We start from the raw sequence: 22796 nt of genomic DNA on the forward strand, positions 1-22796 counted from the left end.
GCAGGATATAAGAATAATCAGTCCCATTGCTTTATTAGCACACTTTGCACAGGGATGCTATATTCCCCTGCCTCAGCTCCTAGCCCTCCTCTCCAAGGGAAGTCAGCTCTTTAAATACAGCAACTTGCTTTCATTTTTGTCTCTATATCCCCAGCAGTAGGGTACAAGTGGGGAACCTGCAATTTCGAGGCCACATGTGGCCCTCTAGATCCCCAAGTGTTGCCCTGAAATTCAGCCAAAGGGCCACATTTGAGGACCTAGAGGGCCGCATGTGTCCTTGAGGCTGCAGGTTTTCCACCCCTGGCCAATGGCTATGCCTTAAACACAGTAGGTGCTGATTAACTGATCGTTGGGTTGAATTGAGGAGGATATGGAAGCAAAAGTGGGTTAAGAATATTGTGCAGGAAAAAAACAACAACAGTATTGTGCAGGACCATAATCAAGGGATGAGCATCCGACCTTGGCTCTCAGCTTTGTGGCTAAGTACCTGAATACCTATAGCGTCTTTTTTCTCCAGAAGCCCTGAATTGAGGAACCTGACTCTCAATCCCTAGAGAATTCAGGCTTTATGGGATGACTTAGAGGAATCCTAGCAGTTACAAAGCTCTCTAAAGATTCAAGTCATACCCTTAGGACACTTTCCTCATCATGGAAAAGTCATGTGTGAGGAGTATAGGGAAAAAGACAGGATACATGGGCATCTTTGAACTCTGGTACAGCCAGGGACTCCCATCAGCTCCCCCTACACTGTTGAAGACCCTACCTAGAACTCACCGGCATATTGCTGACTGGCTATAGGCAGGTCCTTCTGTGGCAGTCAAAGCCTGGCCCACCTGAGTCTGGGTGAGGCCCAGGGAGAGCCGCCGGATCTTAAAGTTCTTAGCAAACTCCCGGATCTCTTCTAAGTTTATCCCATCTTCATCCAGACTTGGGGCTTGGGGCTCTAGGCCAGAGGAAGGAACCACAGGTGGGGTGCATAAAATGAGAACTATCACAGACAGCAGCAGCAAGAGCAACAGCAAGAGACCATGCTATTTGGCAAAAGGCTCATGCATCCTTCAGACACCAGTGACCCCAACCCTAAGCTCAGGCTGGGCTGGGAGGAGCAGGAAGGGTATTCATAGTCAGCCAGGCTAACCATGGTGAAGCCAGGGAGGCAGCTCCACAAGCTTCCACCTCTGACCATGGACCCTCCCCCATTCTCTTTATGGCTAATTCTTCATTTCCCCTTTTCTAAGCAGTTCACCCCAGATACCACATTCCTCAAATACTGGGTGAGAGGTTCAACAGGGAAGGGCAAAACAACCAGCCTCCACTATTATGCCCAGTATCTAGACTAACAGGAATGGGAGATAGGGAAGCCAATCCCAGGAATCTGCCCTCTCTCTCATCATCTATCCATGACAGAAACAGTCAGTGGGGCCCTTGAGGAGACCAGCCATTAGAGGAGAAATGCCGATGGAAGACCCTTACTCTCCAATTGCTTCCCCAGCCCCACCTACAGCCAAGTATACTTACTAGACACCAGCTGACTGACAGTAGGAGTCTCTGAACAGGTAATAGGGATAGGAGCTGAAGCAGAAGGCTTGGCCGCTGGGGCTGGGCTGGTGATGACCACAGCTGGCTGAGACACAGCTGGTGTGGGCTGGATGGGTTGCACCTAAGGAGATAGCAAACCCACCTTCTGCTGCCAAAATACCTGATCTCAGGGGGATGGTTCCCTTATCTCAATGAAAAGTGGCTATAAGTTCAAGGGTAAGAATAGTACGAAATCCCTATTTCCTGAGGCCCCTTTCTCTGTGCTAGCATTGAAACAATGCCATACTATCATGGCCCAACATAGCACCCACATGGAGTAAGAGGCTACCAGAGGGGTCCATCAAACATGCCTCTTATTCTTTTTTAATAATTCGGAATTCCCCATTTTAATGTAATTTGTTAGTGAGTAAAAGAAATGCAGAGTTGTGGAGATTTTCATACTTTTACTTGTGGAGATATTGCATAGTTTATAAAAATTCTATAAATCAACATGGGTTTGACTAGGAGTTAACGCTTCAATTTCTTATAACATGAATGAATGTTCTATATGACAACCAGTAAGAAAATGACATTTTTGTTTTGACATCCACAATTACTATGCCAAATCTTAGTGCATAGTACAGTACTTGGCACATAGTAGGCACTTAATAAATGCAAATTGAATGAAATCTATTTCTAAGGCATTCTAGGGAGGTCAGTTCACTCCAGGAAGAGCTCTGAGTTCCAGAGTAGTCCTCCCTGATTAATTCTGAAATAAATTAAACACCATGCCAGAAGCTCAGGAAGTTAACACCTTTCAGACCCTGGATGACCGAGAATCATAATGCATCTCTTGTTGCCATTTCAGGCTCAGACCAATCAAGTCTACACACAGGAGTACGGAGTGAGGACAAGAACCCAAGGGGAATGTGAAAGCCTGTTTCCTTGGATATTAACTGATCTACCTTCAAGATTCTTTCAGGGAATGTGTTCTGCAAGTCTCAAACTTACAAAGTAAGCTATTACTATCATCATCATCATTATCATCATCACCACCATCAATGATAATGGCAACCACCAAGGTTTGTTGGTCTTTCCAGCTTGACTCTTCAAGTACCACAATCGAGTCCCGAGACACTTTACATACAGCCTATTTGGGACACTGGCCTCCTTTACTCCCAGGGCAGCTCTGGCATTGTGAGTCCAGGAACTGATGGTTCATAAAATATTATCCTAATAGAGACTGTGTGCTGTTCAGCCATTGCCCAGTCTATTAACTATGTTCAAGTTATCCCATCTTGTTTGTACCTAGTTCTTTTAATGTTGTTTACCCCATTAAACAGAGAGATCCTTCAAGGACTGTCTTTTGTCTTTCTTTGTATTCTTGTCACTTAGTATGGTGCCTGGCATATGGGAGGCACTTAATACTTACTAACTAACTGCCAAATATTCTTCCTTGCCTGGCTGGCCCAGGCTGATTACCAGAGAACACTGCAGTTTCCTTACCTCACTCTTGGCAGGTGACTCTGGGGTACTGGGCTTCCGGACAGCTGCAGGGGGAAGAGGGCTGCTGGCCAGGGTAGCAATCACTTGGCCCTGGGCATTCAGTAGTAGCTGGGGGGTCACAGCTTGGACCTGCAGATTTTGTGCTGGAGCTGGGGCTGCTATGCTGGCTGAGTTTACCACCCATGGAAGAGTTCCAATGACCTGAAAAGAGACAAGGAAAGTAGGCCTGAGGTTAAAGACAGATATCAAATCTTATCATTTTCTGCCACTCCAGATCCACATGTGGACAGACAATGGGTTATGCCTTGTGAGGACCTCAGTTTCCTCATCTGTAAAATGAAGGGGTCCAACTGGAAGATTTCTAAGGTCCCTTCTAGCTCTAATGTTCAATGGCTCCCCTTAGTGTTCCTTCCATCTCCATTCTATCCAGAAAATCTTTCTGAATCCCCTAAACACAAACATTCAACTCTAATGCCACCTCCTACTCCCCTTCCATGGTTCAACTTGTGGCTCTAGACTCATCCACTTGCCTGCCCTTGTGCGTTGGTCAAGATCTGACTCGTGATCCCAGGCACATTGGGAATGGTGTTGGCGATCACTGGGGTGGTGGTCAGTGAGCCCAGGATCTGGGTCTGTCCCCCAAGAGAGGCAGCACTGATCTGTGGGAGGAGGAAATGACTAAAATGAGAACCCAAATGATAGGGATAGGAGAACAAAGACCTGAAGGAAGAGGGAACGGTGTGTGGGGGTGGGGAATTAGAGGAGCTATGCAGATGTGACCTTTATTAACCCAGCCAGACTCAGGGCTGAGTGCTTAGACTCAGCTCATTGGCAAGAAGCAGGGTGAAAAGGACGGATGAGTAGCAACTAATGTCCTCTTGGGCTGATGGTAAGATCTAATTGGTCTCATTACTCAGGCATGAGATTCCTCGGCATTGGCTTTAATCTGAATCCTGCCTTTTTTCTATCCTAGAGACATCTCACAGGACATCTTCAGTCCTCAAAAATCCCACTCCAATCACCCAACCCATTTGGCATCTGGAGAATTCACCTTGTCTTCTGGGCAGAATTCGGTGGTCTCTAGGATGAGTTAGCAGTACTTCTAAGACAGAGCCAGTTTCTGGATGATGCTGGGTATGCTTTGGAATGACATGGCTCAAGCCCCTGAACTGGGGGAGGTAAAAAGGGATTTCCCTACCCCTTTTGAAATAACTTTTTTCCTAAGCCTCAAAACTTGGATCAGACCCAGTTAGCAGAGGGTGTGGGAGGTAGCTTACGATTCCTGGGTTAAATGCGAAGCCTGCAGGCTGGACTGTGATCTGTGCAGGAGTGTCTGCTGGCTTTGGGGCAGGGGTGGCAGCAGGTTGTGGCAGGATGGCAGGTGGGGTCTGCATCAGTGGCTGGGGCTGGAACAGCGTCTGGGACTGGGCAGTGGAAGGCCGGGACTGGACAGGCGGGGAAACCTGCAGGGGCGGTGCAGGCTGCACTGGAGCTGGTAGAGCGGTGTTCAGGACAGCAGCCGCTAAGGAGCAAGGCAGAGACAGGGGCGCTGAAATGTCTTGCTGTACTCCGGACTGGTTCCATTCCCACAGGTACTGGTACAGACAGGGCAGCAGGCAGGCAGGAGGAAAGGGGACCAGAGGGGAATGGGAGACAAAGCCCAGTGGAGAGACAGAGGCATGAAGGGCAGCTGCCCTGCCTCTCTCTCCTTGGAGGCAAGGGGTCACATGCCAACATCTCTCACCCATCTGCCAGAACCACCCCCTCCCATCAGGCTGAGACACTTGTGGGTTTTAAAACCGGGTCTTGACTCTTCTTCAGGTCCTTCTGAGGATGCTGGTCACCTGGTGACCTCTTAGAGTCTGACAAGGGACAAGGGAACAGTCACAGACATTTGTGGTTGTGGCCCAGAGGCCTCTTTGGCCACCGCATGATGCTGTAGCCTCAATCTTGTGATGTGCAGAGGCCTCCATGGCTGAGTTTCTGGGCTGTATGCTCCAGTTTCTAGGATTGTCTTCCCAAGGATGGGCTTCTGGTTCTGAGCTTGGCATGGAGGATGCACAGGAGGGGAGGTCGAAGTGGGGCAGAGGGAGAGTGGCCTTGGTGTTGTCCTGGGGGTGGTGCCATTACCTTGCAAACCAGCTAAAGGCGGTTTGAAAATCCCCCCCCGTGGGAGAAGCAGCGGTCAGTCCTGGGAGGGCAGCCACGGTTGCTGTAGGAATTGTCCACACGGCCAGCCCCTGCTGACCAGCCACTTGACCTGCAATACTGATGGGGATAAGAAGAGGTTGAGTAACAGCTCCTGCTGGAACCATTACTCCTGTCAGAACTGTTGCTAAGTTTTCCTGAGTCAAGACCTGCAAAAGCAAACGAGATTTCAAAAAGAAAAGAGAAAAAAATCAACGTTGACAGCCAAGAGCACCAGGCCTGCCAGACCTGGGGGAGCATAAACAATGCATTTGAGGGGCAAGGGGGAAGAGGAAGGGGAAGCATAAATGATACGTTTGGGGGACAGGGGGAAGAGGAAGGGGATCAGATGGGTTAAGGGAAGAGCTAAGGCTTTCAAGGCCAAGTGCACCCTAGATTTAGCTGAGGGGAGTGGGGCTTTGACAGACCAGAACCTTCCCCCTCCCCACTCCCAATTGGAAAGGAAGACAGAGAAGGGTCACAAAGGGACAGTGCCCTAATCTCAGACCCTGGCTGGGCCCTAGGGCAATAGCTTCAAGATGTGGAAAAAGAGGCATGGCTCTAGTAAGGCCTGCTCAAATGGATAGGATTGCATAGGCTCCCCTCTTCTACAGTGATCAGGGATCTCATAGACTTCCCAAACTTATCTGATCTGGGCTTCTTGGCTTGGGGGCTCTTCAAAATATCCCAATAGAGCAGGGCTTGAAAGGGTGCAGTGTGGCCAAGGCCCATATAAAAATCTTAAGAAAAGCTCTAGGGTTAAGGAGAATGCCTATGTTGGGCTCTGAGGCTAGGTTCTTAGCCTGGTACCCATGAACTTATATTTTTTTAAACAACTGTATTTCTATATAATTGCTTTTCTTTGTAATCTTATGTATTTTATTTTATGCATTTAAAAAGATACTTTTGAGAAGGGGTCCATGGGCTGAATCTACCAAAGGGGGCCAGGACTCACTATTTTAAGAACCCCTGATCTAGTGCGCCTTTGTAAGTGATCAAAGGCCCCAAAGGGACTTTAGCTGACTCACAGAGCCAGATTCTGGCCATATCTAAGCCAGGATCTAAGTGGGATTGCTTTGGTTGCTTGTTAACTGTTTGGGGTCCCAGTGGAGTACCAGTTGGACCCAATAGGGTCCTACTCAGTGTACAATTTACAAAGATTCTCAATTAGTAGACTAATAAACACTCTAGTAGTCTAAAGAAATAATGCAACTTTCAAAAGACTTTGCTTTTTCCAAGGGCCTGCCTCATGAGAGTGGGATGGAGGAATATCTGGTCCAATGAATGATTTTCAATGGCAAATTCAGGCCCATTCTCCCTTGTATGCCAGTGTCTATGACAGAGAGACTGAAATCCTAGGCACTGTATTAGGGCAGGCCAAAGACCAGGGCAGGGAAAAGTGTGTGTGTGTGTGTGTGTGTGTGTGTGTGTGTGTGTGTGTGTGTATTATGTGTGTGTTGGAGTGGGGGAGGTGGGGAGGATAGGGAAAGTTGTTCTTAGGGCCTACTCCCTTCCCAAACCCCATAGCCCATTCCAAAGCCAGGCTAACAAAGCAACTTCATTCCAGTAACTTATTTCCTCCCCTGTATGCTAGCTTTCCCTTCTCTGCCCAATATGCAGATCCCTAGATGGTGCTTACCTGGGGAGTGGCTTGTACAGCCAGCGGTGTCAGGGTCTGTGGTGCTGGAGGCTGACTAGGTACTTGGTTAAAGGTGGCAGCAGCAGGTACAGGGCTGGGTGTGATCCCAGTCAGTGATTTCACTTTACATGGGAACAAGAGAGACAAGGGAATGGCACTGAGTCAGAAAAAGGTAGTCAATAGAAACTCATCAGCTAGAAGTGCTACTCCCTTCTCCCCCAGTAACTGACTAAATGACCCTAGAATTAATTGTTGCCCAATGCTTGTCATTAGTTTCCCTAGATCAGGGGTGGGGAAACTGCTAAGTGAAGTTTCACAAAGTTTGGATTCAGTCAAAGAGCTGCACAGGAGGACCTAGAGGGCCATGTGTGGCCTCAAGGTCACAGGTTCCCCACCCCTGCCCTAGGTAAACAATGGAGTGTAGATGGGTAGGAGAGAAGGGTTCTCCAACTAGCCCTGGCAAGGAAAATGGAAATTGCTAGGGAGCCCATTTGCCTATGGTAAATACAGTAAATTAAAGTTAGCCTCCCCCCGCCATGCTAAATACAGTACAAATGCGGGGGGTGGGGGGGAATCAGTCTCTCTTGAAATCCATTGGCATCCACAGCTTAGGATCCTACAATCCCATAAATTCAGGAACATAGATTGGCCCCTTTTCTGGATTTGCAGGGCACAAAAACCTGTCTTACTGTGTTACAGTCCATCTTCTGATGAGCCACAAGAAAATTGGGTGTAGGCTGTTATTATTCCCTATAACTTTGCAAATATATTTATAAGGACTTGCATGTTCCCTTCAATGCCCAGACTCCAAGTTTTTAAAGTGAAAGAGACCAAATAGATTAATATAGCTGGCAGAAAAAAACAACTTGAAGGTCAATATTCTGGGTCCTTTAAAGACAGAGAATGGAAGGAAGAATAAGGACTTAAGAAGGGGGAAGGGGGAGCTTCCTTAAGGTACTCTGAAAACCAGATAATAGGGTCATTATTTAGCTTTGAGAGAGAGGGATCAAAAGAATAAAATCTGGTCACTCAGTGGTAGTTGGCATGGTTGGGGGAGGAGGGAAGAGAAAAAGGATTGACTATTTGATACAGTCTGAAAAGATTCACTGGTTTTTCCACCTACTGTGGGCCAACAAGCTTTTAAGTCTTTACTAGGGTTGGAAAGGATGGCAAATACCACTCTTTTCTTTCCACTAGGATGCTTTTTGAGCCAAGATGCTTCCACTGGGTCACTGTCAGGCCTGGCCTGGTTCCTTTCAGCCATCTCATGAACCTGCTACCAAGGCCACTGAATAAGTAGCTTCTCTATTTAATTAATTAATAATTTTTTTATTTAATTTTTTTGAGTGAGGAAATGGGGTTAAGTGACTTACCCCGGGTCACACAGCTAGTAAGTCTGAGGCTGGATTTGAACTTAGCTCCTCCTGACTCCAAGGCCAGAGCTCTATTCACTGCACCACCTAGCTGCCCTGAAAGTAGCTTCTCTATTCTAAAGGATGTACTATTAGAGCTTTGCTTTAGGCAAGTTTTTACCTACCTCCCTAATCTACCCAGGGGTGTGAGAGTCACCTGGTGGAAAACCTCTTTGTGCCACACAGACCCAGAAGGATGTTCAGCAGGTACAAATATATGAGTACGTGGCTGTCTGTGAGATCTGATTCGTACAAATTTCTTTCCCACTCTCTCAATGATACTAAAATGTCCATTAGCAGGGGACAATGCCTTGTAGTCTATAATGGTGAATAATGCTTCAAAGGAAAATGCCCCTGTGAAAGGTTAACAGATTGAATTAAAATCATACCAATGTTTAAAATGATATATTAGCGTGCTTCTTTGGAGCAGGTTTGGATGGCAGGTAAAAGGGCACTGGGTAGCTGAAGATTGGGAACCATAAAAGGGCAAATGAGCACAGAATGGGGAAACTAGGAGGTGCTGAATACACATTTCACAATTTTGCTGAGGGTCAACCCAGAAGCCAGGCTTTAGCAGCTAGGCTAAGAGGAAAAAGGATCATTGGACACAGTGGTCTTATCTTCCTCAGGCAGGACCTGGGTGGGGTACCACTCTGATCCATGGCATACTGTATAGTAGTGGAATGGATATCATTCACTGATTTTCATTCCCAAATTCAGCAAAAGCAGGAAAAGGGAGGGAGTGATGACATGGGGAGGAGCAAAGGAAGGGAAAGCCACAAAAATGTTTCAATATTGTTTTGCATTTAGTTTTGTATCTAGGCAAATGCTTGGGTTAAAATGTTGCTGTTACTTCTTGGAGATCTGTCTTTTCTCACCTTTGTTCATTCTCCCTTGCCATTTGCAGAGCCCCAGCCCCAGGTAGTGGTGGCGGTGGTGATGTTGGTAACAGTGGGGTGGTGGGGCCTTCAATCTGATGAATGTTTTTAATAAGAGATAAAGCCCAAATAGACATAGGGGAGCATATGAATCATAGTTTTAGGGGTATCTTGTGTGGACTGGAGGCAGCTTCCTGTGGAACTAGAAAAGGTCCTGGACTCTTCTAGAAACAGCACTGGGAGTTAACGTAGGGGTTAAGCATATTGTACTTGAATGGCCAAGGTCATAGATTTGAACCCCACATAAGCCAGTTAGCTAATTTTTTTCCTATTCCGTGGTTTCCCTAACCTTGTTCCATGTACCCTTAAGCATCTACAATCTCACAAACGTGTACCATTAGTACAAAAAGAGCTAGGTGAGCGAGTGTGGCTATATCATCACAAATTCAGGCCCACTGTGGGGGAGGAAAGGGGAGAACAATTATATACTCCAAGGAGTTACCTAGACTGGGAAGTTTTTTAGACTAACTCAAGATAGTAAAGCTGGGAATTCTGCCCAGTGTGCCCTACCTATTCTGTCCTCTAGCTGCTCCATATTACAAATAAAATTACATATTTGGGGAGACAGATTTCAGTGTTCCCATGCTTTCTAAGATGAGCATGATAACCTAGTTTAGCCCTTTAATTCCCAAAGGATTTATTTAAACCCCAAATAATAAAACCTGCCCCTTTCCTCTTACCTTATCCTAATTCACACTAGCCCAGTTGTGGGCTGAGCAGAAGTGCAAACCATTTCCTGTGGACAAGGAGTTTGTTATGTACCTGCTAACCAGCAAGAAGGCCAAACTGTGGTCAGAAAATAGTGACATACAAGTGATCAACAAGATTCTGATATGAAATGGGGCCCTGAAGTTAATATTTATCCCTGGGACAACGTGGCATAGGAGATAGGGAGGAAGTCAAAAGAGCAATGGGATGGGAAGGATGGCTTTATACCAGTTGCCTCTGCAGAGGGGTCTGGATTTTCTGGCCCTGTTTCTTGGGTGGACTTGTCTGCGTTGATGGGGCCACCACTCTGGGAGGTGTCAGCTGCCATGCTCTCCAGGCCTTTGACTTCATCTTCGGCTGGGAGCTGAGCATCCACTCCAACTTCCAGTACTCGGATTGTCTCATGACCAGACATCACGATGACCTGCAAGAAAAGGGTGGGGACAGTTGACAGGGGAGATAGCCGGAGCTACAGCCCCTGGGAGCTTAAAACTCCATCCTCAGATGGGGCAGGAAGGAGAGAAGGAAATCAGGACTTAAGAATGAAAGCCTTATACCTAAGTGATTCGTGTGGCAGAAACCCCAGCTGCAATTTCCCCAAGACATATTTCTAAAGAAGATGCTGCCCCCTCACCCTGTTACAAGGGAGAATAACCTTTAGTGGGCAGATCAAACAAATTCCCACTTTGCCTAGCAGTTAAGTTTAAATATTTGCTGGTCCAGTAGAATGGGCTGCTTTGGAAGACAGTAAATTTCTAGGTCATTCGATATCTTCAAGAGAAAGATGAATGATCATTTATCAGGGATTTTGTTAGGAGCAACTTATGCTGAGATAGAATTTGTACTCACTAACCTATGAGGTCCTTTTAAACTCTGAGAACATTGATTTCTACAATTCTTTTTTTTAGCTTTTATTTAGTATTTTATTTCCCCCCAGTTACATGTAAAAGCAATTTTTAACATTTGTTTTTAAAACTTTGAGTTCCAAATTCTCTCCCTTCTTCCCCTCCTCCCCTCCCCCCATTGAGAAGGCAAGCAATTCAATATAGGTTATACATGTATAGTCACGCAAAACATGTCCATAATAGTCATGTTGTAAAAGAAAACAAACAAAAAAAAAACTCAAGAAAAAGAAAGTTTAAAAAAAGTATGCTTCATCTGTATTCAGATACCATTAGTTCTTTCTCTAGGGATAGATAGCATTTTTCATCATAAGTCCTTTAGAGTTGTCTTGAATCTTTGCATTGCTGGGAATAGCTAAGTCATTCACAGCTGGATTATCTTACAATATTGCTGTTACTTTGTACCCAGTACATTTCACTTTGCATCAGCCCATGCAAGTCTTTCCAGGTTTTTCTGAAAGCATCCTGCTCATCCTTTCTTATAGCACAGTAGTATTCCATCATAATCACTTATCACCACTTATTTAGCCATTCCCCAATTGATAGGCTTCCCCTCAACTTCTAATTCTTTACTGCCAGAAAAGACTGCTATAAATATTTTTGTATATATGGGTCCTTTTCCTTTTTGTTTTGTTATCTCTTTTGGAATATAGACCTAGCAGTGGTATTGCTAGGTCAAAGGGTATGCATGGTTTTATAGCTCTTTGGGCATAGTTCCAAATTGCTGGACAGAATGGTTGAATCAGTTCACAACTTCATCAACAATGTATTAAAGTCTCATATCTCCCACATTTCCTCCAACATCTGTCATTTACCTTTTCTGTCCTATTATCCAATCTGATAGATATGACGTAGTACCTCAGAAGCCTTAATTTACATTTCTCCAATCAATAGTGAATTTGAATATTTTTTTCATATAGCTATGGATAGCTTTGATTACTTCATCTGAACACTGATCATATCTTTTGATGATTTATCAATTGGGGAATGGCTGTTATTTTTATAAATTTGACTCAGTTCTCCATTATGTTTGAGAAATAAGGCCTTTATAAGAGAAAATTGCTTCAATTTTTTTTTACAATTACTATTTCAAACTGTATTTCCCTCCATCCTATTTTCACCTCCCCATTTTTTCTATTCTCTCTCATTTCACCCTGTCCCTCCTCAACAGTGTTTTGCTTCTGACTACCCTCTTCCCCAATCTGCCCTTCCATCACCCTCCCTTCTCTTATTCTCTTCCCCTCCTATTTCCTACAGGGTAAGATAGATTTCTATACCCAATTGAGTGTGTATCTTTTTCCTTCTTTGAGCCAATTCTGATGAGAATAAGGTTCACTTACTCTCCTTCACCTCCCCCCTCTTCTCCACTGTAAAAGCTTTGATTTCTACAATTCTAAAATGTCTACTTGCTCCCTCTCTTGGATTTAAAAAGTGCAAAAAGTTCAGGGTCCCATGTAGACACAACGGGAAATGTCCCTTTTCTAACACTGCATGAATATCTCTAGAGATGAGGCAGAACTTCGAAGGCCCCTAGCATAGAATTCACTGCATAAGCTGGGTCAGGAAATTCCCCTAGTTCACAATAAGAAATTCCCCTAAAGACAAAGAATCGTTTTTCCAACGAATGAAAAAGCATTTAAGTGCTTATTATGTGCCTTTGCATATTTGGGGAGGAGGGGCAGATTTCGTGGTGCTCCCATGAGCTCTAAGGTGAGCCAAGTGATCTATGCGCCAAGTACAGAGTACGCATTTGGGATACATGTAGAAAAAAACAAGACAGTCCCTGCTCACAAAGAGCTTACATTCTAATTGAGAGAAACTACACATACAGGAGGGTTCAGCTGAAGAGCAGGTGGAAGGACCTGGTAGTCCTTAGCGTGCAGCAACAGAGACCATGATGAGGCTCAGGGATCCTTAGAGGGTGTTGGCAGGTCAGAGGGCAATATCTTGAGGTCTAGAGGGTGTGAGTTGGCAGGGCCTGGAGGTCCTTCATCTTGCTGGAATGATTATAGTTGCCATCTAATTAGTGTGAATGGTTACGTCCATCTTGCAGCTGGGAGTTAGGAGCTGAGGGACCTACAAAGTTTTTTTTTTCTTTTCTTTTTAACAGATTCTGGGATGAAGAGATAAGGTCAGAATTTCTTTGCAATTTATATCACTGAAACATGGCTCTAAAACTGCTCACAACATCCTTAAGTCTGTCAGCACAGCTCAGACAGTAACCCCATCATTTCACAGAATCTCAAAATTTTAGTGTTAGAAGGGACCTTAAAGCCATCCAGTCCCAGCCATACCTGAAAGGAATTCATTCCCAATAAGTGATACTCGATAACGTTTGTCTTTATGGAATGCAAACTTGCTAACTCTCAAGACAACCCATTTGACTTTGGGACAGCCCTAACTGTTAGGAACATTTTTTCCTTGACAGTGAGCTTAAATTTTCATTCTTATAACTCCTACCTGGCATTGATCCTTGGGGCCAAACCCAACAGATCCAGTCATTCTTCCAAAGGGCACACAACCCTTCAAATATCTGAAGGCTGCTATCATGCCCCCATTGAGTCTTTCCTTCTCTAGATTAAATTTAAATTTCTTCAAACAATCTTCATAGGATATGGGATTGGGGCCCTTCCACGTCCTGCTGCCCTCCTTTGGACTTTCTTCACCTTCTCCATGCTCTTAAGTTATGTGCCCCAAACTCAGCACAATACTCTGCATGAGATCAGACAAGACCTCCACAAGACCTTAACTTCCTTATTCCCGGAAACAAAGTGTCTCCTAATGGAACCCAAGATGGCATTATTTTTGTTGGCTGCTGTATCACCTAGCTGCCTCATATTGGTGTGCAGTTCACAAATCACCCAACTGTTCTGACTGGGTCCACTACAAATTCATTTTACACAACTTCAACTGAGCCCCCACCGCTGCTAAGCAATCCTTCTATGCCTGCCTTATCAACTCATTGCCCAATTTTCCACAGTGGCTCTTCCAAACCTTTTCATCTCTCCTCAGACCCCCTACTCTCTCATCTGATAACCTGGACTCATATTTTAGAGAAAAAAAATTGAGGCTATTTCCTGTGAATTCCTTCTTTTCTCCTCTTCCTCATCTCCTGTCACTCTGGCAACTTCTGCTGCTCCCTCTTCCTTCACCTTTGTCTCACATGGTGAAATGCTTTTCTCCTTACCAAGGGTAACTCCTCTATTTGTCCAAGTGATCCCATTCCATCTTGTCTCCTCCAACACATCGTCCACTCTGTCATCTCCACTCTATCACTTATTTTCAATCTCTTCCTCTTTACCACCTCATTCCCTACTGCCTACAAAACATGCCCATGTCTCCACCACCCTGAAAAAAAATCTTCCTTGATCCTTCCATCTCCATTAATAATCATTCTATATCTCTTCTGCCCTTTGTAGCTAAATTCCTTGAAAAGGCTATCTGCAGCAGGTGCCTTCACTTTCTCTCTTCCCACTCTCTTCTTAACCCTTTGCAATTCCAAGTCTGACCTTATCATTCCACTGAAACTGCTCTCTCTAAAGTTATCAGTGATCTCTTAGTCGCCAAAACCAATGGCCCCAACCTCTCTGCTGACATGCAATCTCGAATTTCATTAGCTATCTTAAAGGAAACATGTTCAATACAGAACTCTTTATCTTTCTCCCTAAACCCATCCCCGCCCTCCTCCTACTGTTCCTCTAACTGTAGAGGGCAACACCATCCTAGCTGCCCCAGCTCACAACCTAGCAGTCATCTTTGACTCCTTAGTATATCTTACCACTCCCCACTCCCCCATACAATCTGTTGACAAGACCTCTAGATTTTACCTTTGCAACATCTCTCCATTACCTTCTCTCCTCTGACATGACCACCACTCTAGGTCCTCATCACCTCATGCCTAGAATACTACAACAGCCTGCTGGTGGGTCTGCCTGCCTCAAGTTTCTCCACTTGTAAATCCATCCTCCATTAATCCACCAAAGAGATTTTCCTAAAGTGCAGGTCTGATCATATCATACAGCTACTCAATAAACTCCAGTGGTTCCCTATCACCTCTGGGATCAAATACAAAATTCTCTGTTTGGCATTCAAAGCCCTTCATAACCTAGCCCTTTCCTACCTTTCCAGTGTTCTTATACCTTATTCCCTGCCACAGACTCTTCAATCCAGCACCATAGGTCTCCTCACTGTTCCACAAGCAAGACGCTCCATCTCTCAGCTCCAAGCATGTTCTCTGGCTGTCTCCCATGCCTGGAATACTCTCTTTCCTCAACTGCACTTAGAGACTTTTCTGGTTTCCTTTGCATCCCAACTAAAGTCCTGACTTTTACAGAAAGCCTTCCCTAAGCTCTCTTAATTCTAGTGCTAGCTCTCTGTTAACTATTTCCTACTTATCCTGCTTATAGCTTGTTTGTATATATTTGTTTGCATGTTGTCTCCCTCATTAGACTGTGGGCTCCTTGAGGGCAGGGACTACCTTTTGCCTTTTTTTTTTTGGTATCCCCAGTGTTTAGCGCAGTGCCTAGTAGGCACTTATTAAATGCTTATTAACTGATTGGTTGAGGCCAGCAAATCTATATATCCTTGCCATGTTATTGCCTGGGGGAACTCTCAGGCTCCAAGGGATCCCAAACTCATGGGATGGTCACAAACTCCCTAGAGTCTATGGCAGACTTGAACTTCTCTACCCCAGCACTTGGCACGATGTCTGAGAGCTCTCTCTCCAAACCTGTGCACACTGAAAAATTATTCAAACTGAGTCAAGGAAGACATAGAAGAGATACTTGAACATTTTAAAAGCCATTGGCCAGCCACTCCTGCCCTGCACATCACTCATGTCTGAGGCCACACTAGGACACGCCGCCCCTCCCCCCGCCAAGGGTTAGGGTTTCCACAATTGGAAACTACTCAGGATAACCAGGTGGAAGAGGTTCTAATTCAGCTCAGGAACAAAGAGTGAGGAAAAAAGACCAAGGCTTCTGGAATTTGAGGTAAGTATGTCAGAGCTGGGCTCTGGATGGTTATGACAACTCCAAACCCTCCTCACATCTGAGAGGCTGTGCAATCTAATGAAACAACCACAAGTCTTAGTGAAGTTTTAAGCTATTAAAACTATTAAAGCTTATAACTAGACTAAGATTCTTTTTTTGGTGAGGCAATTGGGGTTAAGTGACTTGCCCAGGGTCACACAGCTAGTGAGTGTTATATGTCTGAGGCCGGATTTGAACTCAGGTCCTCCTGACTCCAGAGCCGGTGCTCTATCCACTGTGCCACCCAGCTGTTCCTAGACTAAGATTTTTGGGACACTCTGTATTTACAAATTAGTTGTATGACCATAGGCAAGTCTCTTAACCTTTTCTAGTCCCAGTTTGCTCTTTAAAATGGGGATAATAATACTTATACAGGGCTGTTGTGCAGAAAAAAGTTTTATAAATTATAAAAAATGAGTGAGTTACACTTACTAGCTGTGTGACCCTGGGCAAGTCACTTAACCCCATTGCCTAGCTCCCTCCCCACCAAATGATTGAGTTATTCTTGTATTTTTGTCTTTGTGTGCTTCACTCCTTCCCTTTCAGTACCTGGTGTAGTAGAAAAAGTTGATTTGTAATCTGAAAGTCTTAAACTCCAAGTCTTGATTTTCTCATTAAGAAAGCAAAGAAAAATACTTGCTATTTATCTCATCGGGCTTTTGTGAAGAAAGTATTTCATGAAAATGAAAATGCTACAGAATTTTGAGCTATTTTTATTACCTGTTCATTGACAGTCAGAGATGTATCAGACCCTGCTCCAGGATCCATGGTCACTCGGAGGGGGTATGGTGGTGGGGCAAACTCACCAAGCAAAGCATCCTGCAAGGGGTGGTGGAAAAAGCAAAGGATTATGGATTGCAGCCATATAATCCCCTGAGACACAGTCCATCAAATGGAAAGAGGCAAATGGATGGGGAACTGGACCAATGAACTGGATGAGGATGAGAGAGAATCCGGGATTCTTTCAGTATACATGGAGGTGAAGGTCTCTACAGAAAACTGGAGATATCAGTGCTAGAGAGAGGGAAGCTGGACAGTTTTCCAGCTCCTCACGGACCAAATCTTCTCGGTGTAGATTCCATTATTCAGTATAAAAATTTGTGAATTTCCAGATCATAAAACACATCCACATTCATACATATGGATAAAACATATTTCTAAAGCCAAAGAGAAATATATATTACATAATCGCCTGGGTTTTTCATTTTTAAATTTATGACATGACTCTACTTCATTGGGATAGAGAATCATGCGTTGACTATAAATATAAAACATGAGGCACAAAGGAGAATTCATACAGAACACACACACACACACACACACACACACACACACACACACACACACACTATCAGGCAGGAAAGCCTCTGTCCTTGGCACTGTCTGATTCTTCTCCAAAATGTTCACCCATTATTTTCAGACAATGTGACTTGGTCTCCCTCCTGGAGTCTGAGGTCATGACAACTCCTTTGGGTCAGAGTTGACCAACACCAAGGAAGAACACTTAGTGAATGGAAGGAATCAAATATTCGCTAAGTACTGGCCTCAAGCAACAAAATGTCAAATCAGATAGCATAAAACAAGCTATCCTCAAAGACTGGGATAAGCAGCATGGGATGTACCCTTAAATCAATTGATTGAGACAAATTCAGTAAGAAGAGACTGTGGGAAGATACAAGGCTTCGTTGTGAAGAGAGACTGTATGCTGGGGTGCCCACTGATTAAGCAGAGGGTGCTGGGAATTGGGATAAGCTAGGGCATAGCTTGCCTGGGGTACCACTACCAGGAAAAGAGCTGAATAACTGATAGCATCGTATTTTCACTTTGTGTTTTGACATTTTTTTTTAACTTTTAGGCAATTGGGGTTAAGAGACTTGCCCAGAGTGACACAGCTAGTAAGTGTTAAGTGTTTGGTCTGAGGCCATATTTGAACTCAGGTCCTCCTGACTTCAGGGCCAGTGCTCTATCCACTGTGCCAACTAGCTGCCCTTGTGTTTTAACATTGTTGAGTTCATGTCAATGTGGCAGCATATTCTAAATTTTGTTGCCTATTCATATGACTTAGTTCAACTCTCTGAGTAACTCACTTTCCCAAATGAGGGAGACCTACAGTCAGTTCTGTTGGCTGTGACATTACCAGTAATTTTTATCCCTAGTTTGGCATTATATCTACCACTCACAGTTGGGAGGGCTACCATCAGCATGTGTCTGCTCAGGGAAAGTAATCTTCTTTTAATATTAGGCCAAAGAAAACATAAATTGGAAAGTAAATTTGCAGCTAAAAAGTAAAGGATGGGATGCTAGAAAATTGCAAGGTGACCTTTATTGTTTGGCTAAAATGACTTAGAATTTCATAATTCTGGTAATAGCTAGCCAAAGAAGTCTTTCAAACGAGGAACAACATAAACAAACTTGTGTACAAGGATGGTTGATGACCATCCTAACATCATCTGACAGTTGTATGAAGGATGGACTGTAGGTCAGGAGAAGTTGGAAATACGGACACTAATTAGGTTATTTTAATAGCACTGGTGAATAGTATACTATTCATGCTACCATATTACCACAGTGGAAATGGGAACAGGGATAAGGAGACAGACTTGAGAGATGTTTTGGTGATGAGCAACAGTACTTAATGACTGAATTTGGGAGATAAAGGCAAGGGAAAAGTCAAAGGCAATGCCATGGATAGAATTGCAGGTTTTTGGAGAAAAGAAAATAAGTTCTGCTTTGAACATGTTGAACTTGAGGCAGTGGTGGAATATATTCAGGAAGAAATATCCTATAGGCAGTAGAATATGTAGGTTTAGACATTGAGAGAGAGGTCAGAGTTGAAAATATCAATAGATCTATTGTTAACTAGATCTCCAGGACTAGGATCGGGAATCCTTATGCCTTGGTAATAAGCTCCTCATCTGCACAGCTTGAGACTTTTTGAAGTATTTCTTTGGAGCCAAAGGGGCTTCTGCTCTACATTTTAAAAAATACCCCAATTCAATGGCTCATGGCCAAGAGCAACGTGGTACACCTCTAGTCTCACCCCAGGTCCAGGATTTCCTTTTCCATCTGTGGAAAAATCAGGAATGAGGCTGACTAATGATACTGGGACATAAGGACCAGAACAGATAGGAAACCAGAAGGTTTCAAGTTTAAGTTATTTCAAAGAGCCTCAAGTTTACCTTGTGCTCAAGAGTATCTGCCTCAGGCCTCAGGTTCACTGAATGTAAAATGGAGATAAGAACAGGAAGAAACTTTGCAGAGCTTGCTGGAAAGAAGAATTGACCACAGTACAAGGAATTGCAGTCCCAATGACTAGAGAAATTGAATGAATTTACCCTGACATTTACCATCCAAAACATTGCCAGGCAAACAATACTGACCAAGCTAATAAAAGACTATATACATTTGTTCCTGTTTCTTCTCATCTCTGCCCTCTTGCACCCTGAGCCACGTCAGGAGAAGAGAGAAGAAAAGAGGACAAAAGCATTATACTCCTCACTAGATTTCAGGATGCTTTGAGCTTATGCATGATTATATTCCTGGAAGCTACTTTCAACACTTAACTATTCTATGTTTGGTATTCAGCACCCCCTTCAGGGTTGGGGTCACTTGAAAGTGTTTCCAAGGAAATGAGTGGTGAGCTTAAAAAAAATGCCCATGTTCATAAAACCTCAAGCCCACCACTCACTACCTAGCTCCCTAGATATTTCATCTATGGCTGTAGTCAGCGTCCACACTAACTGTACTGTCCTAAGAGACAGAGGAACTCAAATCCCATAAAATCATTCATGGCTACCTCTCAATTCTCTTTGGCATGTTCCCAAGCTGCATTCAGCTTTTCGGTATGTGCCTACCGCGGTACCACTGTTGTTTCACTATTCCCTTCATCTCTCCATCCACAGCCCTTCAGTACCTGATCAATGTCCCAGGCTGCACAGGGGCTTGGCAAGTAAAGTTTCAGCAGCAGGGTCCTAGATAAAGGTCTCCTGTAATAAATACAAGCATTCCCCAGCGGTACTTCACTGTATTGGCCACTGCTACACAGGGGGAAAGGCAGGGAATTAATTAAATATTAAAGCAGGAATAAGAATATAGGCCCTTAAGTGTAAAAGAAATCAGTCTTTGGGTCAGGATTTCCTTCAAACTAGAATTTCTGACATTGCTGATCCCCTGACCTCTTAAATTTACTTGAACAAAGCCTCCCTAAGACGTAGACTAATTCAAGAAAGGCAGAGAGCTTTTTTTTTTTTTACACCGGTAACAATGGGGGGTGGGGGTGGTGGCAATATATTTTTGGAACTCGGAGTTAGGAAAAGTGGCTAGGGTTAATTCTCTCTATTAAGACTTCTTTGTTTTCTGCTGCCCAGGTAAGACCCCTGACCCTGTCCAGACTCAGAGATTGCTGTCGCTGCAGCTGGGGTGTGCCACTTTGTGGTAAATCCTATTTGCTGCGGATCCAAAGCGGGGAGGGGGCCGAAAGAGACGCCTCCCTCGGGTCTCCATTCTCTGTGGTGGGGGGCACATTAGCCCGATTATATTATGATTATTTATTAATAATAATTATTGTGATTAAATATTTATGAAATACCCATGCCCTATTCAGCTCCAGTGACCCTCCCACTCCCCACCCTTGCACTTACTCCCAAGGTCCCTACAACCCCAACCCCCCTTTGCGTTTTCTAGCTGCTCAGCCAGTAGAGCCAGGAGGGAAACTGAGGCTCAGCCCGCTATGCGGGGAACTGATTGACCCTAGCCTCTATGAAGGCAGGCGTCCAGGTCGGCTCACGATCTGTCCCCGCAAGGTGGGGGGCGCAAGACTTCCCCTGCTGTTTCTACCCCAGCTGTGTTGGGGGAGGGGGAGGAGAAGAAGGTGGAGGACCCAGCCCGGGTCTCTCCGCGGGGCGCTCTGCCACTCGCGTCCGAGGTGGTCAGTGGGCTGGAGCGGGCGCGGCCCCCGGCCTCAGTGCCCCCCAAGTCGGGCGGGAAGCGATGCGCTGTCCCAGCTCCCTCCGTCGCCTGGTCCCTGAGCTACTCGTCGCCCCGGCCCTTGCCTTTTTTTCCCTCTCTCTCTCTCTTTATCATAAATATATAAATTATGCTAATTACGGGCATTGCATATTAACCAAACCCGAAACCTCCCCTGCCCAGCCCCCCCCCCCCTCTGCAAACCCCTCCCCGCCTCGGACCCCGCTACTCACCGGAGCCGGAGCCGCCGCCGCCTCGCCCCCAATGCACGGCGCCCCCCGATTAGGGATTCATCTCACAGCCCGGGCCTGGGGGCCCGGGGGCCCGGGGGCCGGGGCTGCCGGCCGTCCGCAGACAAAGGAGCCAGCGCGGCCGGGCTCGCCTGGGCTCGGCTCGGCCGCGGAGCCGGCCCGGCCCCGCCGCCCCTAGACCCCGGCCCGCGCCGGGTGGGAGTGGGAGTGCAAGTGAAAGTGGGGGAACTCCGAGGGCTGTCAAGGGCTGGGGGCGAAGGGGGGCGCGGCTGGGGAGCAGGGAGAGAAAGAGGGGGGACAGTCGGATAGATATTTTTCTTTTCTTTTTTTAAAAACCTTTCCCTCTCCCCCTTCCCCCCGCCCCCCCTCGCCTTTTTTCCCTCCTGCTACTTGGGAATTTTTTTAGCTGCTGCGTCATGAACATAATTTATGCAAAGAGCTTTGCCGCATGCTGTACCACTCCAGCTGGACGCTAGGGGGCGGTGGGATGGGTTGGGTCTTGGGAGGGGAAGAAGTTAGTTGGGGGTGTGTGTGGGGGGGGTGGGAGTAAAAGCTTGGGATCCGACCTCAAGGCAAAGTGAGAGCATCCCCTCTCTTCCAAGTTAACCTCCCCACCTCCCCGCTTTGGAGTCCTAGGTAGGGTCGCTTCATTTGCGTTAGGAATGCGAATCTGGATAGCTTCTGGACTCAGAGCTAGGCGGCCGCTTTCTTTCTAGTCTTGGTCGTACAACTCTAGGCGCTATCATTGGGTTTGGGAAAGGGTGGGGAGGAAGAATAAAGGTTGCGACCCTGCTCTTTCTCCCATCCCCGGTTCCCTGAAAATATTGGCCAACTTTCTTGCCCAATAAGATTCAAGGTCACCTCCTTTTTCCTTCCCTCTCGAGTCAAGGGACCCTTCAATCAAGGATCCTACTAGGAACACTAGGAAAAATGACCATAACATGCTTGACTCTGCAGGTTATTCTCCGCACCTGCAACCTTGCTGCCCCTACCTTAATGTTACCGATGGTCAGAGATAGAGCCGCACTGGGCAAAGTAGGCAGCAGCCTGGGGCGGAAAAGAGATGGATGACAACAAAGGGAAATGAAAGGACCCTTACTTTTTACCATTACACTTTATAAGTGCATATATTTTAAGACAAAAAGAAACAATAGCAATTCTGCCCTCCATAGCCCGCAGGTATTTATTTTGTGCTGTGGAGTCCCACGAATTAAAGTGAAGGCTTCAGTGCAGTGACAGGGCGGTAGGAGAGAAAGGGAGCAGCAGTGGATGCTGAAATTTTCGATCCTTGCCTAAGGTGAACAGATGTTTTGTGTGGGCTCTGGGTTGAAGCTTGCTTTTCACCCGGACACGCTCTTGTAAATCTTACCTTTTCCCACATTGTCCTAGTTCAAAAATAATCGCGAAGTGGCCGAACCGCATTGGCGCCATCATAGCTATGTAAAGTTGAAGCCAAACATTGCACCTGCAATCCTTGGAAAATTAAAAAAAAGAAAAGAAAGAAAGAAAAGAATAGCTTTATGTTAAAAATGGGGATAGGGAGAAGCCTTTTGCTTTTTGAATGGGGTAGTAGTCATTCTGCTTTCTTTTGGTTTTGATTGTTGTATTTGTTTTTGGTTGTTATTTTTCACCTTGTTGATTTTATCTTTGTGGCATTTTAAGGTGGAAAAAGGAGAAAAGACAGATTTGTGGCCAAGGGAAATAAATTAACTGGAGGAAAAAGGGGTAGATGAGGGAGAC

The 22796-nt window shown here is 45.3% G+C and overlaps 1 protein-coding gene across 1 annotated transcript in view; it reads right to left on the bottom strand.

Moving 5' to 3' along the window:
* POU6F1 (POU class 6 homeobox 1) overlaps positions 1-20363 on the bottom strand; it is a 33044-nt gene extending 12681 nt beyond the window's left edge. The window contains 11 exon segments of the mRNA XM_078156875.1: positions 775-943; positions 1519-1660; positions 3025-3225; positions 3555-3683; positions 4302-4546; positions 5155-5191; positions 5193-5381; positions 6851-6972; positions 10137-10332; positions 16561-16659; positions 19754-20363. Of these exon segments, the coding sequence (XP_078013001.1) occupies positions 775-943; positions 1519-1660; positions 3025-3225; positions 3555-3683; positions 4302-4546; positions 5155-5191; positions 5193-5381; positions 6851-6972; positions 10137-10332; positions 16561-16608 (1478 nt within the window). The 5' untranslated portion in view covers positions 16609-16659; positions 19754-20363.
* Positions 20364-22796: the final 2433 nt, after the last annotated feature.

Source organism: Phascolarctos cinereus, unplaced genomic scaffold, assembly GCF_003287225.1.
Source record: "Phascolarctos cinereus isolate Bilbo 61053 unplaced genomic scaffold, phaCin_HiC Scaffold_1;HRSCAF=81, whole genome shotgun sequence".
NCBI classification, from domain to species: Eukaryota; Metazoa; Chordata; class Mammalia; order Diprotodontia; family Phascolarctidae; genus Phascolarctos; species Phascolarctos cinereus.